This window comes from Dendropsophus ebraccatus, chromosome 7, assembly GCF_027789765.1.
Source record: "Dendropsophus ebraccatus isolate aDenEbr1 chromosome 7, aDenEbr1.pat, whole genome shotgun sequence".
NCBI lineage: Eukaryota > Metazoa > Chordata > Amphibia > Anura > Hylidae > Dendropsophus > Dendropsophus ebraccatus.
This window is the reverse complement of record NC_091460.1, coordinates 82,222,274-82,238,824: the sequence shown is the minus strand read 5'-3', so window position 1 is coordinate 82,238,824 and position 16,551 is coordinate 82,222,274. Positions and strand designations below refer to the sequence as shown.

General features: G+C 39.2%; 1 protein-coding gene across 2 annotated transcripts in view; it reads left to right on the top strand.

Annotated features, from left to right (window-relative positions):
• The window catches only part of TLL1 (tolloid like 1), a 113,522-nt gene that overhangs the window by 38,710 nt on the left and 58,261 nt on the right, over positions 1-16,551 (top strand). For both annotated transcript variants that reach the window (XM_069977834.1, XM_069977835.1), the window contains exon 3: positions 15,539-15,649. In XM_069977834.1, the coding sequence (XP_069833935.1) occupies positions 15,539-15,649 (111 nt within the window). The remainder of the gene's footprint in view (positions 1-15,538; positions 15,650-16,551) is intronic.

Sequence of the window (16,551 nt, the reverse complement as noted above, 5' to 3'; positions counted from 1 at the left end):
CTAGTGTATTATGCTCTTAGCCAATAAGTGCCGTGTTATTCTTATCAGTGACCATCTGGAGGTTCTTTTTTGGGTGTATTTTAATGTTTCCAAATTATTGGATATTACAGTATTATGAAGATTTTTGGTTGATATTTCTGTTGAGAAGTCTGTTTTTGGGGCCTATGCCTTCAAGAGCTTCCAACACCTGTGACCTGTGCATGTTTGCTGGACACATTCAACACTACTCAGGTGAGCTTATTGTGCTTGCTTCACAACATTTACGCCTCACTGCTATACCGTGACATAGTGCTGGTGAACTAAATTATACAGGCTGGCACTGTGCTGGGAGATGATTAACAGTACAATGACATAGATGGCGTGTGCAAGGCATTACTGTTGTGTGAGCAAAAAGAAAAAAATAGAACAGCAAGGCTTATCTTACACCAAGCACTGAACTCCTGCTTATGGTGATGAAACTAAGGGTAGGGACAGAGGGGGATTACATTCAGGTGGCAGCACAGTGTACAGATAGTAGTAGGAAGAGACAGCTGCCCAGAACTATATGTGCAGTCAGGGAATGAAAGGAAGTCTTGGTTAATCTATCAGAGAGACTTATGCTGCGTTTACACGTAACGATTATTGTGCGAATTTGCACGATAACGGTCGAATTCGAACGATAATCGTACGTGTAAACGCAGCGAACGATCGAACGACGCACGATAAATTGTACATTTTGATCTTTCATCAGGTCATCAAATCGTCGTTCATCGTACGCAAAAAATTCGCAAATCGTTCCGTGTGAACAGTCGTTCGCCGATTTAACCAATGTGTGAGATAGGCTTAAACGATCGCAAAACGATCGCAGTGCGAATATTCGTACGATATATCGTACCATCTAAACGCTGATCGTTATAAAAAAAATCGTAAATCCGACATCGCTAATCGTACGATCGGGCCAATAATCGTTACGTGTAAACGCAGCATAATGCTACATTTATACGGAGTGATCATTCGCCCAGTCGATCGTTTAACGATTTTAAAGCAACAATTTGGTTTTTATAGACTAATAAATCGTTAGAAAAATCGTTTGAAAATTCATAAGAAATATTGTTATTGCGATCGTTTTTAAGATCGCTTAAGCCCATCTTTTACATAGGGTAAATCAATGAAAGACTGTGTTTATACAAAACGATCTGCGAATTTTCTGCGAACGATTTAAGAACATGTTGAAAGATCAAAATGAATGCTTTCTCGCTCGTCGTTTGATCGTTTGCTGTTTAAACGGTACAATTATCGCTCCAATGTGATCGTTTATGCGAAAATTCGAACGATAATCGTTCCGTGTAAACGCAGCATATCTCTCTCATATAACACAAACTGAGCCAAACCTTAATTTCCTGTGTTCCATCCTGGTCTCTCTGCTGCTTGTGATGCACTTAGCCTGACAACATGCAGTAAACAGCACATTTCGGAGAAGTGAGACAGCTAGTGGCAAAGACTTAAAACTTTTTCTGACATGAGTAATTTTTTGTAAAATAACTAATTTTACAAATATGTTAGAATCGCACAAGCTATCAAATAGTGGGAAGTTGTTTGAAATAACAAGGGCCTTTTATACAGGGTGATTATCTACTGAATAGGCCTACTGTTACCCCTTTCAAAAGCTTATTTGTTGGTCGATCACTGTAATCATGTAGCATCATTAATCATTAATATTCAATAACACATCTCCTCAGGTAAATATAGAATGAGCCGTCGGCATAGTCCACAAAACCCATAGATTTTCTATAGGTTCTTTGCTGTCTGTAATTACATATCTATGTGAAGAAGGCATTAGAATCACCTAAACGTTGATATTTTTAGGTCCACTAAAAGTTGTGTTTTTTATTTAGTGGTTGTGGTTTTTAATTTTCATAGTTTTAAAAAGTATTCCTGTCATGGTTGTTAAACAAAAAATTATATATATAAAAAAAAAATACTTGTCGCATTTACCTTTTTACTATTATCTTGACATCTGGATTTTGGAACTATTCAGATAATGGTTAGAGATGAGCGAACCGATTCGGCCGGTATAGGATCTGGTTCGGATTTTTCCAAAAGTCTGAGTCCGGTCGGATTCCGATTTTTGGAAGTCCGCTCCGAATTTATTGATTTATTTTCTTTCTTGCTTTCTAAAATGACAGCCCCCATTTTAGAAAGCAGGAAGTGTTCTGGGCGGGAAAAGCGCTTTCCCATGATGCCCGGAACACAACCAATCAGCAGGGATGTTGCACTAGCCTACCCCCTGTGTGACGTCGGTATTGCTTTAAGAGGAGCAGTCAAATGATTGCACAATGCAGTCGGCAGAAAGAGAGGAAGGATACTGTTAGCAGTGCACAGAGCTCGTCAGTGACAAAACGCTGCTGCACTGAGAAGATATTGTACAAAAGCAAACACAAAAAGATTAATATAGTGATTGAGAGAGAAAAATGGAGAGGGCGATAGATGGGTAGATTAGGCATAGGAGAGCAAAGGGTGCACAGAACAAAAACGTGCTATACAGATATACAAGTATATCTATACATATACAATGACATAGGTGTTTTCCTGAGGCACAAATATATACCTTGTACACGTGTGTAGAATAAAACTCTAAAAACTTATGCTGGACCTCCACTGGCCTAGAATGACTACTGCTGCTCCTTCACTGCATTTGTGACTTTTTCCTGCATAGACCCTGTAATGTTGAATTTCCTGCAGAGACCCGTAAATGGTGAATATTGAAGTCTAAAAAAAAATTGACTTTGAGATATTGAAAAGATAATGATGTTACTGACATGTCGAGCCCTAAATTCAACCAAATACACTACCCCCTGTATCATATAGATGCTTTAAACTATGAAATCTGAAGAAATCCGAAATTTGGTCGAACCGAACTTTTCAAGAAAATCCAGAAGTTCGGTCGGAACGAACTTTTGAAAAGTTCGCTCATCTCTAATAATGATGTATACCATGAATGTATTCCCTGTTGTATATGCTTAATGTTATTATAAAAAACAATCTATAGTTGTGTTCTTTTTCTAAGATATATACCAGGACTTGGCCATAGCCATTATTAAACTATGCCACATGCTTTTTAATGAAAACCAGCATAATTGATATAATTTTGCTTACTAGTAGGTTATTTCAAGAGTTCAAGCAGTTCCAAAACCGTAGCAGTTCACCTCCCATCTCTCCCATTTATAAATGTATTGACTGTGAGTTGCAGTCTGCCAAGAGTCTTACTTTTTTGCAAGATAAGCAAATGCAACAACAGAAATAACAAAGACTCGTACAAAAAAGGACTTAATTAAGCCTTCCTTTTATTAGGTCCGGTATGGAGAATTGGAGCGTAACTTTCAAGGAACTATAGAAATATTGACTGCATGCTCAGTAGTAGGACACTATTCCTGGGGCCATTGTTACTTTGGTTAGCTAGCTGTATATTTCTGGTCTGATGGGTATTATTAAGTGTACTATTGGATGCATTATTAAATGTAGATTATTATTATTATTATTATTATTATTATTTATTTATTTTTTACTTTAAAGTGGGCATAAAATAGTGAAATGCTTGTTTATTGCTACATAACTGCATAGTGTAAAACAACCTCTATCTGTTTTATTTATGTAGCGTCAGCATAATTGACAGTACTGAAGAGTTTGCCATCACTTACATCTGACCTTGTCCCCCATTGGAGAAATATAGTTGCCTTTGGTTGGCTTTAAACCCATCTCTCCAGCACAATAAAGTAAAGCAGCAGCAGAATTGCTGAGGCTGCCCAGATGTCTTACCAGTAACCCCATGGTGACATTTGTCATATGTACCATTTAGTAAGAAGTGGCCACATGAGCTGAACTTCATATATGATTGGTAGTACCAGCTATCAGGTGGCAGTCATTTTATCCCCAAAATGCTGTGATAGTAAAGACCCCCCCCCCCCCAAAAAAAAATAAATAAATAAATGGTGCAATGTAGAGTCTATCCACAGCAGAATAGCTATTCTTCCTGAGGAGTCTGTTGAAGCGAAACATGTAGAAGGTGCAATTTACTAGGGTTCTAACTAGCAATCGCATCATGCTCTGCTGTGGATAGACTCTACATTACACGTTTTTTTTGGGTCTTTTATATCCACAGTTTTTATATTAGAGCGTTGTAGATTGTGCATAGATTCAACAAGGTGCTGGAAGCATTCCTCAGAGATTTTGGTCCATATTGACATGATGGCATCACACAGTTGCCGCAGATTTGTCGGCTGCACATCCATGATGCGAATCTCCCGTTCCACCACATCCCAAAGATGCTCTATTGGATTGAGATCTGGTGACTGTGGAGGCCATTTGAGTACAGTGAACTCATTGTCATGTTCAAGAAACCAGTCTGAGATGATTCTAGCTTTATGACATGGCGCATTATCCTGCTGAAAGCAGCCATCAGATGTTGGGTACATTGTGGTCATAAAGGGATGGACACAGTCAGCAACAATACTCAGGTAGGCTGTGGCGTTGCAACGATGCTCAATTGGTACCAAGGGGCCCAAAGAGTGCCAAGAAAATATTCCCCACACCATGACACCACCACCACCAGCCTGAACCGTTGATACAAGGCAGAATGGATCCATGCTTTCATGTTGTTGACGCCAAATTCTGACCCTACCATCCGAATGTTGCAGCAGAAATCGAGACTCATCAGACCAGGCAACGTTTTTCCAATCTTCTACTGTCCAATTTCGATGAGCTTGTGCAAATTTTAGCCTTAGTTTCCTGTTCTTAGCTGAAAGGAGTGGCACCCGGTGTGGTCTTCTGCTGCTGTAGCCCATCTGCCTCAAAGTTGGACGTACTGTGCGTTCAGAGATGCTCTTCTGCCTACCTTGGTTGTAACGGTTGGCTATTTGAGTCACTGTTGCCTTTCTATCAGCTCGAACCAGTATGCCCATTCTCCTCTGACCTCTGGCATCAACAAGGCATTTCTGCCCACAGAACTGCCGCTCACTGGATGTTTTTTCTTTTTCAGACCATTCTCTGTAAACCCTAGAGATGGTTGTGCGTGAAAATCCCAGTAGATCAGCAGTTTCTGAAATACTCAGACCAGCCCTTCTGGCACCAACAACCATGCCACGTTCAAAGGCACTCAAATCACCTTTCTTCCCCATATTGATGCTCGGTTTGAACTGCAGGAGATTGTCTTGACCATGTCTACATGCCTAAATGCTTTGAGTTGCTGCTATGTGATTGGCTGATTAGAAATTAAGTGGTAACGTGCAGTTGGACAGGTGTACCTAATAAAGTGGCCGGTGAGTGTATATGCCATTATAAAGTACCATTGGTCCCACTAACTGCGAGCCCTAATAGGGTTCTGTTTATGGAAAAATAAGTGTTATTCTTAGAAGAGACTAGACACAGTAAATATGTATAGTTAATGTGAACTCTAATGCCAACTATAAAGTAAGGCTGGATTCGCACGTTCCATGTTCACTCCATCAAGCACGGATAGCATGGGCTTTGAATCCTTGTACTGTAGTGTTTCCCTGCACCGCATGATATAATATTGTGAGTGGGGAAGCTATTTAAATGATTGTACCACTGTAATGACATCATACCATGCGGGGAAACACCTTAGTACAAAGATTCACCGTTCAGGCTTTCCGGGCTTCACAGAGCGAACTCTGAATGTGTGAATCCAGCCTAAATTTTGCTCAGCTAGAATACTACACACCATGTATGGACAAATAGAGCAAACTGCCTTGGAAAAAAGGTGACATATTTTCTATATTTTTAATCTGGTACACACAAACTGGAGCAGCAGCTGTTTTGTGGGAATGGGGGTTCAGATAGATATTTACATACAATACAACTTATCCATGTGGACGACTTACATACTTACCCAGATGGAAACATCCCATGTTGATGAATGAGCAAATTTTACAGATGTAGCCTGTTTTTTAAGCCATCGGTTTTAAAAAGTGCCAGAGATTTGTAAATGTATTTCTTTTAAAAATTCTCCAGTCTTCTAGTGTATGAGAAGCTGTATGTTTTGTAGGAAGAGGTGTGTTGTTCGTGACTTGTTTTGTTTATGATATAGCCGAAAAACCTAAAACCTTTACTGCTCTCCAGCCTGGAAAGAACACTTCCTGCCGGACATACAGCAGCTGATAGGTACTGGAAAACGTGAGATTTTTTTTAATATATGTAAATTACAAATCTCTGGCACTTTAAGGCACCAGTTGATTTTGAAAGAATTTTTTTTTTTTTGCGTGCCCCTTTAACATACCTATCTGACACAATAGTTATGTCAGGCATCATGTTAACCCTGGCTACATCTGTACCTGATAACTGTTATGAATGATTCATTTTTACTTGTGCTAAAAGTGGTAACGTATTCTGTACATTAATCTGTATATCACCTACTTTGCTTTGCGTTTTCTGGCTCTTCCATCTAGACCAGGTACAACAGATACGGAATAATTTATACACACAAGCCTTAGTTCAGTCCACACCCTTTAAAACATGAATCCTTTGGGTCTACATGTAATCTGCAACAACTAAACTGAAGTACAGCAGTCTGAGCAAGCAAATGCTATAAAAACACAGATATTGGCATGGAGAGAGAAAAAGATAACTCCTGAAGTGAGGAAGTAAAAGTGTTCATGGATCCTTACAAAAAAAAAAAAAACTTGGCAAAAAATGCAGGGCTGATATACTGAGGAGTTTAACCCTTCTCCTTGGTAACACCTTACTGATCCCCCAAACTCCAAGATTTTGCATGTTACATCTACAATACAAGTGTAAGGAATGTGTGTTTGTGTGTAACGAATATGGCAAGGTAGCACTTAATATTTACGTTAACATTTTTTTTATTTGACTTGGACATCCATGTTTAGTATTATTTGTATTTCTATGAAAGATGTGTAAAATAGACCTTTTTAATCATGATAAACTTATGAACAAAGCAGATGCTACCAGTTCCTTTTAGAAATAATGTGCCACTTATTTTACAACCACTTATGATGCTACTTAAAAATAAAGTTGACTATCACTGTAACCTTATTTCAGCCATGTTGTTTATTAGCACCTGGAGTGATTGTACTTTATGACAAGAGAATAAAGGGCTGAGGGGAAAAAAACCAAAGTGATATGCACAGACACCAAGTGTAAATCTATGCTGTAAGTGCAATATGTTTACACAAACTTTTTTTCCCCTCTTTGTTTAAATTGACGTCCGTCACTGTTTGGCCGCCCGTTAGTGCAATGACTGCTGTTGGTACATTATTCTAAGTTATGCGTTATAAGTTATAAGTTGTGCGTTTACACGTAAAGATTATTGTGCGAATTTGCGCAATAATGATCAAATTCAAACGATAATTGTACGTGTAAACGCAGCGAATGATCAAACGACGAACAATACATCACTCATTTTGATCTTTCAACATGTTATCAAATCGTCGTTCGTAAAAAATTCGCAAATCGTTCCGTGTGAACAGTCGTTCGCCGATTTAACCAATGTGTGAGATAGGCTTAAGCGTTCGCAAAACGATCGCAAAACGAATTTTCCGTACGATATATTGTACCGTATAAACGCTGATCGTTATGAAAAAAAATTGTTACTTCGACATCGTTAATAGTACGATCGGGCCAATTATCGTTTCGTGTAAACGCACCATAAGGTGGACTGATTGGCCTTAGGTGTGTCTTTAATTGAAAAGCCATTGAATTTAATAGTAAAAACGGTGAAAGGACAGTGAAAAAAAAGAAAAACTGTGTGGAACAAAGTCTGTTTTTCAATAAACGTCTGAAAATAATTGTCATGACCATTATTTTGACGTCCGTGCAGACAACGTCTGTCATTTTATACACTGCATTGGACATCCGTAATTCCTTCAATACATTGCATTTTAAAGAGGATGTACCACCAGGTACATCCTCTTTAAGCTGAACCCACGGATCGAACGGCACGGGGAAGCCGGTGCCGCGGCCCGTTTTTCGGACCAAGGCCCGATTCCCGTGCATGGCGCCGTTCTATGCGCCGGAACCGGCCGGTGCTCAAGAATGAATAAATGAATGGAGCCGCGTCAGAGGGGAGGGAATTCCCTCCCACTGGGGGCGGGCTGGCCTACCTCCAGTGCTTGAGCACTGGCCAGTTCCGGTGCATAGAACGGCGCTGTGCATGGGAACCGAGCCTCGGTCCGAAAAACGAACCGCGGCACCGACTTCCCCATACCGGCGCTGTTCGATCTGTAGGTTCAGGTTAAAGAGGATGTACCTGGTGGTACATCCTCTTTAAAATAGAAAAAGCGGCCGTCTTTTCACTTTTTTTGACATTGTGTGAACATAGCCAAACACAGTACCTGTACTTTTAGGAAAGCTGTTTGTGTACATGAGCAATATTTTTGGCCATGTACGTTACTTGTTTATGGCATTTTTCACCAGTTGTCCACTTTGCATAATCCATCAAATTTTTTTGTTGCTTCCTTACTTCTTTATAGGTCACCCTCCTAAGCAGCAGCATGGAGGACAGTATTCCCATTGTGACCGCCAGTACACCTTTTTATGGCAGACAGCATGGTCATACATGACACGTGATGGTTATTACCAGCAGCCAGCGATTTGTTTCAGAAATCACTCTGTATGCCAATCATCTAAAGAGATACTGTCCCCCCCCCTAACTTTGTGGCTTTTTTTTGCACCATTTTCAAACTTGGATACTACACATTTGATATACCTGTATAAAACCTGTCTGTATCATGTTTCTGCTCTAAAACCGCTTCATTTAATCAATGGACGGCATCACCTAGGCGGGGCTTCCCAGTGGAGAGATGGGGCCCAACTGCTGTGAAGTCCCACCTTGTGACAATGTCCAGCGATGAAATTATGCGAGAGTAAGACGTATGACAGTATCACTTTAACTAGAACAGGCATGTCAAACTCAGGCCCTAGAGCTGTCGCAAAACTACAATTCCTATCATGCCTGGACAACCAGACAAGATGTGAATCGTGGTTTTGCAACAGTGCGTGGGCCTGAGTTTGACATGCCTGTTCTAGATGCAGCAGTCAAAAACTCCGCACCAAGCGGTAATTTGATAAGTGCGGCACCTGTAAGAGTTCTAATTAGCACCCATATAACGTGCAGAGAAAAAACCCTGACCTGGCATAAAAAATTTAAAGAACAAGATAAACTGACTACAAAAATCTTGTTGTTCATCATTCATTAAAACGACTCTGTACCCACAATCTGACCCCCCAAACCACTTGTACCTTCGGATAGCTGCTATTAATTCAAGATCAGCAGGTGATGTAGTTATTGTCCTAAAAAACAATTTTTAAACTTGCAGCCCATGCCAAACGGGAGTTTCTGTGCCCTAACTTTGCACCACCCCTCCGTCCCTCCTCCCCAACCTCTTCATCAATAGGATGAACATTTTCTCCATGCTGAACACTGCACAGGTGCTTAGCGATCCAGCCCATGTGCTGGGCTGACACAGGTGGGGAATAGGAGGCAATCTGCCTGGAGCATTCCTAATGATCAAGAGGGTGGGGAGGAGGGACGGAGGGGTGGTGCAAAGTTAGGGCACAGATACTCCCGTTTGGCTCAGGGCTGCAAATTTAAAAGTTGTTTTTAAGGACAATAACTGCATCCTCTGCCGAACGGACCCCAGGACAGATCTTGGATTAAAAGCAGCTATCCGAAGGTACAAGTGGTTTGGGGAGGTCAGATTGTGAGTCGCTTTAAATTTTGGGATCTGAATGTAATTATAACCACATGCTGTTTTCTTAATGGGATTTTTAGGGTCTATTTACACAGAAAGATTAACTGACAGATTATCTGCCAAAGATTTGAAGCCAAAGCCAGACTATAAATAAAGATAAAGAAAAGCCTGCGATTTCTCTTTTCAAAGCCATTTGTGGCTTTGGCTTCAAATCTTTGGCAGATAATCTGTCAGATAATCTTTCTGTGTAAATAGACCCTAAAAAACCCCATTAAGAAAACAGCATGTGGTTATAATTACATTCAGATCCCAAAATTTAAAGCGACCCACAATCTGACCTCCCCAAACCACTTGTACCTTCGGATAGCTGCTTTTAATCCAAGATCTGTCCTGGGGTCCATTCGGCAGAGGATGATCTTGGATTAAAAGCAGCTATCCGAAGGTACAAGTGGTTTGGGGAGGTCAGATTGTGAGTTGCTTTAAATTTTGGGATCTGAATGTAATTATAACCACATGCTGTTTTCTTAATGGGGGTTTTTAGGGTCTATTTACACAGAAAGATTATCTGCCAAAGATTTGAAGCCAAAGCCACGAATGGCTTTGAAAAGAGGAGAAATCGCAGGCTTTCCTTTGACATGATCTTTATTGTCTGGCTTTGGCTTCAAATCTTAGGGTTCATTTACACAGAAAGATCATCTGACAGATTATCTGCCAAAGATTTGAAGCCAAAGCCAGACAATAAAGATCATGTCAAAGGAAAGCCTGCGATTTCTCCTCTTTTCAAAGCCATTCGTGGCTTTGGCTTCAAATCTTTGGCAGATAATCTTTCTGTGTAAATAGACCCTAAAAACCCCCATTAAGAAAACAGCATGTGGTTATAATTACATTCAGATCCCAAAATTTAAAGCAACTCACAATCTGACCTCCCCAAACCACTTGTACCTTCGGATAGCTGCTTTTAATCCAAGATCATCCTCTGCCGAATGGACCCCAGGACAGATCTTGGATTAAAAGCAGCTATCCGAAGGTACAAGTGGTTTGGGGAGGTCAGATTGTGGGTCGCTTTAAATTTTGGGATCTGAATGTAATTATAACCACATGCTGTTTTCTTAATGGGGGTTTTTAGGGTCTATTTACACAGAAAGATTATCTGCCAAAGATTTGAAGCCAAAGCCACGAATGGCTTTGAAAAGAGGAGAAATCGCAGGCTTTCCTTTGACATGATCTTTATTGTCTGGCTTTGGCTTCAAATCTTTGGCAGATAATCTGTCAGATGATCTTTCTGTGTAAATGAACCCTAAGACTGTGTAAATGGACCTTTAGCACTGAAGCTGTTGAATTCTACTGCCGCAATGAGATTTAATTTCATCGGGATAAAACAGGAAAATGTTTGTTTTTCCCGTTTCCTTTTGGATATGTTTTCTAAAACATGCCTGTGGTGAGCCACATTCCAGCGATGTTGGTACAGACACATTTAGCGAGATACTGTACTGCCGGGTAATAAATCCCATGTAGAAATAGAATAGAAGCTGCACTCGCCATCCGACATTTTCAATTTCTTTATTTCATATTTAAAAACAGCAGACAGTGTGGATAAAGACCAGTGGGCAGACACCAGGCAGATATGGTAACAGCCTGTTTCACGCTATCGCGCTTCTATGGACCACCGGGTACTTCCGGGTAATTTAAGGTGTGGGAGCTCCATTCCTCTGTTGTAGTTCCTCTACTCCACATTTTACACAAAGTAGCATACTATTTCCAAGAGGTTTGCACTAAATTCGCCCATAAGAGAACGTTTTAGTATTTTACTTGCTGTATTCTCCATTCCCATACTATTATTTAGGTTAGATGGGCTAGGAACAGACTTTTAAAAACATTCACACTCTTGACAGCTTTAGAGACCCACATAAATCTTTTTGACAAGTTGCTTCTGTCAAATGTTATAAATTGTAATAAAGTGTTCATGTTTTGCTTAATGTACAGAAGAGTTTTTAACTTATTATTATCTACTTAACAGCTTGCATGTAATATGTTCTTTTTAGATTTTAATTATGAGATATTTCCAGCATTTGACAGATGCAAATCTTTCTGTCTTTTTGTGGCAAACTTATTCTTTAATTTAGACAAATTAACTTCTTGTTGGCCTACCTAAAATACATATAATAATTGGCCAAAATTTGATCTTCATTAAGAAATTACATTCAATGGATTGCCTACTTTGGCACTGCATGTTCCTGTCCCTGAAACTGTTTTGACACAGTTATGAGTGACAAGCAGACATATATCTACAATTTGTTCCCTCAATTACCAAAAGGTATCCATACTATTCATATGTATCCCTGTTTTAATTATTTGAGTGCTGCACTGATCATACACCTGGCTTGAGCCAACTATTCCCCAATATGGGTTGTCTTAAAACTGACTTTCCTTTCTTCTGTGGATTCATAAAATGCATTGTAAATAATATATAATTAATAAAATTTTGAATAATCCAATCTAAAAAACCCTTTTCTGCTCAAAAATGTTTCCTGTTGGGAAGAATAGAGGAGCAAAATGGAAAAGGGGAAAAGAGAAGTATAAGTTTACATTTGTTCCCAAGTCCATCTTGACGAAAGGCTGATGCTCAAGCAGATGCTGATAAAGACTCTTTAAAAACACTTAGCTCAGCAACAGGATGATGTTCAAATATGAGTATTTGGAATCTTAGGCTAGCAAGCCCAGTGAAAGGAACGATCTGCTCTCCCCGAAGAGCCTTTGGTATGAGAAGCTAATAAGATACAGATTTAAGAGCAAAGGGTGTGAGAGGCAAGTCTTCCTTCTGTCTCTGGTCATATCTGCAAAAATGATTAAAGCCAAAAAAGAGATTCTTAACAGGTGGTGAGGTTTTGTATGTATAAGAAAGCAATGCAATAAATCACAATAAATCGCATTGCCAGTTTCCATCTTGCTACTTCCAGTATATTATCCTGGTGGGAAGGTCATGGTGACGCATGAACCAAAATGATGGCGCAGAAGAATTAGCAAATTTGGGTTTGACCAATTTTATATATTTTTTTTTTACTAATGGTTTATTTTTTCTAAAAGATGACATACTGCTCAGGGTTTGATTTGATACTATCCAGTGTACTTTTAAATTAAAGGCATTCTGTTAGCCCATCTGCATGTTAGGAGTAGCAGACATGGGCTGACATAATGGGGTAATAGGAAATTTGTAAAGCTGATGACTTGTCACTATGATTTAAATATAAAGTGTCCTAATTCTCTAACAAGCATTAGAAATTGACAGGATGGTTCCAAGGTAGTCGGTATGCTATAACATTTCCTGCAGGGTTCTTTTTCATGAAAATAAGTGGTAATAACAAGAAATGACTACTGTAGTGATCTTTAGGCTGTGTTTACAAAGTGGGGTTTTGCTGTGCTAGTCATGTCTTTTTCCTGCAGTTTAAAAAATGGTGCTTTTTTACAGTGATAAAGCAAATTGCAGTAGAAATGTGTAAAAAGTTAGTTTATCTCAACAGCTTCAGTGGAATCAGATAATTGACTAATGTGTATGTGGGGCTTCTTGACTCTCTTCTTGACTTAAATTTCAACTGCCTGCTAGTGTTTAGCGGAGAGGTTGTACTGTTCAGGTCGGCAACGTTCTTTAACCTCCAAAACTTGGCATTTGACTCGTTACGGTTTGAGATGTTGGATGCAGCCATAGGGAATCCTAGAAATCATGGATACAGCCATATAGCCCTTGCTTTCTGAGATATACGTTTCCATCAGAGGAGTATGACAGCGCCCTACCCCTCTCTCTACTGAGAAAACATAACCCTTTAGCTGAGCATTCAAGTGTATAGAGAGATTGGCGGCCACCTATAGTAACACAAAGTAATTTATTTACCCCTCCCTAGTTTATATAGCTCTCCAACTAAATTATTCTAAACTAAAAAGAAAAAAAATAGTTGTATGAAATCTGTAATGTTTGATTTTGACATTGACCTTGCTACTTTTATTTTTTTCCTATCAAATCTATTTCTTAAAGCGACTCTGTGCCCACAATCTGACCTCCCCAAACCACTTGTACTGTCAGCTGCTTTTAATCCAAGATCTGTCCTGGGGTCTGTTCAGCAGGTGATTCTGTTATTGTCCTAGAAAACATCTTTCACACTTGCAGCTCTGTATTAAATTGGTGTGGCCTAGAGTGTCTATGCCCTAGGCTTGCAACACCCCTTTGTCCCGCCTCCCTACCCTCCTTATCATTGAGCATGCCCCAGGCAGGATTTTTCCTATTCATCACCTGTGTGAACACTGCACATGTGCCTTAACAATCTAGCACATGAGCTGTGTTCACACAGCTGATGAATAGGAGAAATTGTTCTAGGTGCATTCCTAATGATGAAGAGGGTGGGGAGGAGGGACGGAGGGGTCTCTCAATCCTATGGCATGGGTACTCTAGGCCACACCAATTTGACACAGGGCTGCAAGTTTAAAAGTTGTTTTTTAGAATAATAACTGCATCACCTGCCGAATAGATACCATAACCGATATTTGATTAAAAGCAGCTATTTGACGGTACAAGTGGTTTTGGGGGGGGGGGGGGTCAGATTGTGGGTACAGAGTCGCTTTAATGAAAGTAAATTAAAAAAGTTAACACTAATTCAAATGCAGTCAGTTGTAGGTGTTGGTAAGGGGATAAAGTCAACTTAGCAAGAAGTTTTAACGCAGTAATTACCAGACTGATTACAATGGAAAAATGCCGCCTATAGCATTTTAAAGAATCTATTATTGACAGAATTATTGATGTACTGTAGGTGAGCATTCTTAAGGCTGTAGAGCAATAAATCATCATCGTGATTTTAATTTAAGAGTGTTGTAGCAAGGCTTTTAAAATCAATTGTACTCTGGAAATGCATAGTGCATTTATTACCTCCCAGTAAATAAATGATTGAGTACGCAGCCAAAACAGAAATTAGTGCAAGTGGGTTGGACAAGAATTTATTAACCTTTGTTTACTGTCTCTATGGGGATTTTTTTCTCAATGTTTCTACTGTGTACATAATTAAAGACTTTTTTTTTAAATTATAGACCATGTAAAATTGTATGTTTTATAATGAGATTTTAGCTTTATTCTGACTTAAAAGCTTGGATCAAGGTTTGTAGAGGCAATCGGACAATATATTCTGTGGTGGTATGCCAGAAGATGGCCAAGAAATACTGCCGTACTCTGATCAGATTTTAACACTATATCAAATGTTCACTTTTCTATTGCTTTTCATTCATGAAGCCAGGCACTGCTGGTCAAGTCATGTCTAACACAAGGAGCAAGCATGTGCTGATCTGACAGGTCGGGTGCTGTGAAGATCGGGCCATGTTATAGGGGCTTTAGTTTTGTGCTGAGAAGTAAAATATTTTGTTTCATTTTTAAAATTCCTTTTTACAGGTAATTTTGAAAAATAAAATAAGCACCTTGGTTGCATTGTGCAGCTCCTTTTCTTTCCCCTTGTGCCAGTTTTGTTTAAATGTCCCCCAGGTTTATAGGAGTCATATGTTATAAAATCATCTTTTCATACCTGTTCCCTCTAATAAATATGTGTGCAAAATAAAATGTAATTTTACATACTCCTCCTAAATGATCTATGTATTCATTGTGAACTTTTAATGAGTTTTTCAACCATGTGAACATTGTCTAAGAATCCCAGGAATGTCATATTTACGAATGGATACATTTGTACATACGATACAACTATGGCAGTTTACAGTGATCAGTCTGACGTTCTAAATGCAATGATACATTGAAGTGTCATCCTGTTACTGATTTTATTTTATTTCCCCCCCCCCTTTTTTTTTAGAAGTCTTTTGGGGAGACATTGCCTTAGATGAAGAAGATTTAAAAATCTTTAAAATAGACAGAACAATAGACCTCACTCAGCATTTAAATGAACACTCGGGACACACCACAGGTAAGAAACCTAATGGATTCTGGTGTTGCTTGGGTTATTACAACAGACTAATTCCTTCATGACGTCAGAGATGTGTGATTTGCTGGTGTCTACGTGTTGCCACACATTTATGCTGCTTGCACAGATGACTGATTGATCATTTTGAATTTGAGGGCTTTAAAGGATTGATTTATCTTGTATTTTAATGAGACGTCATTGGTTGTAGAAAACTGGCTGATTGGGTTCAGTTAACTATTGAGTATATGCCTTGTGTGTGTATGTAGTGATTTGCTAAATCACAGATAATTGCTATGAAATTGTTATTCGTAGTTCATAAATACATGTTTTCTTGTATCTGGAGATTGTAGTGTTGTTTTTTTCTCTCCATATTTCCCAAGTGTTCCTTGCAGTATAATGTGCATAGGGCTTTATTTGATATCGTACATCAAATTATTAAAATAAACTACTAAAAATAATAAGTGTTTATATTTTAGTCTTTTTATTTATAGTTTTTTTTTTGGTCATTGTACAGGGCTAGTGACACTATTTTATCTGAGGTCCTTATTATGCGGACTGATTGATACAGTAAGCGAGCGCCAATTTACTAGATCAGTCCTCGCTTACACAGCCTATAATATGGCTGTTATCGCTGCGCAGGCATTAACGCTGGTTGTATATAGAAAATAATACGGTTTTACTTGCCTCTTCACTCTCCCAGATGTCGTTCTCCTTGTTTCCTTTGCACTTTAGCACTTAGCATAAACAGCTGAATAGCATAAAAAGACCCCTCTGGTGGTGGCTTAAAGCTCTGGTGGTGGCTTATCTCTCCCAGAACAATGGGGTCAGATGGTATAAATTCAACATGCCAAATCCTTCTTTTTACTTACATCGTCTGTGAGGAGGTTACCATACAATTCAGTTAT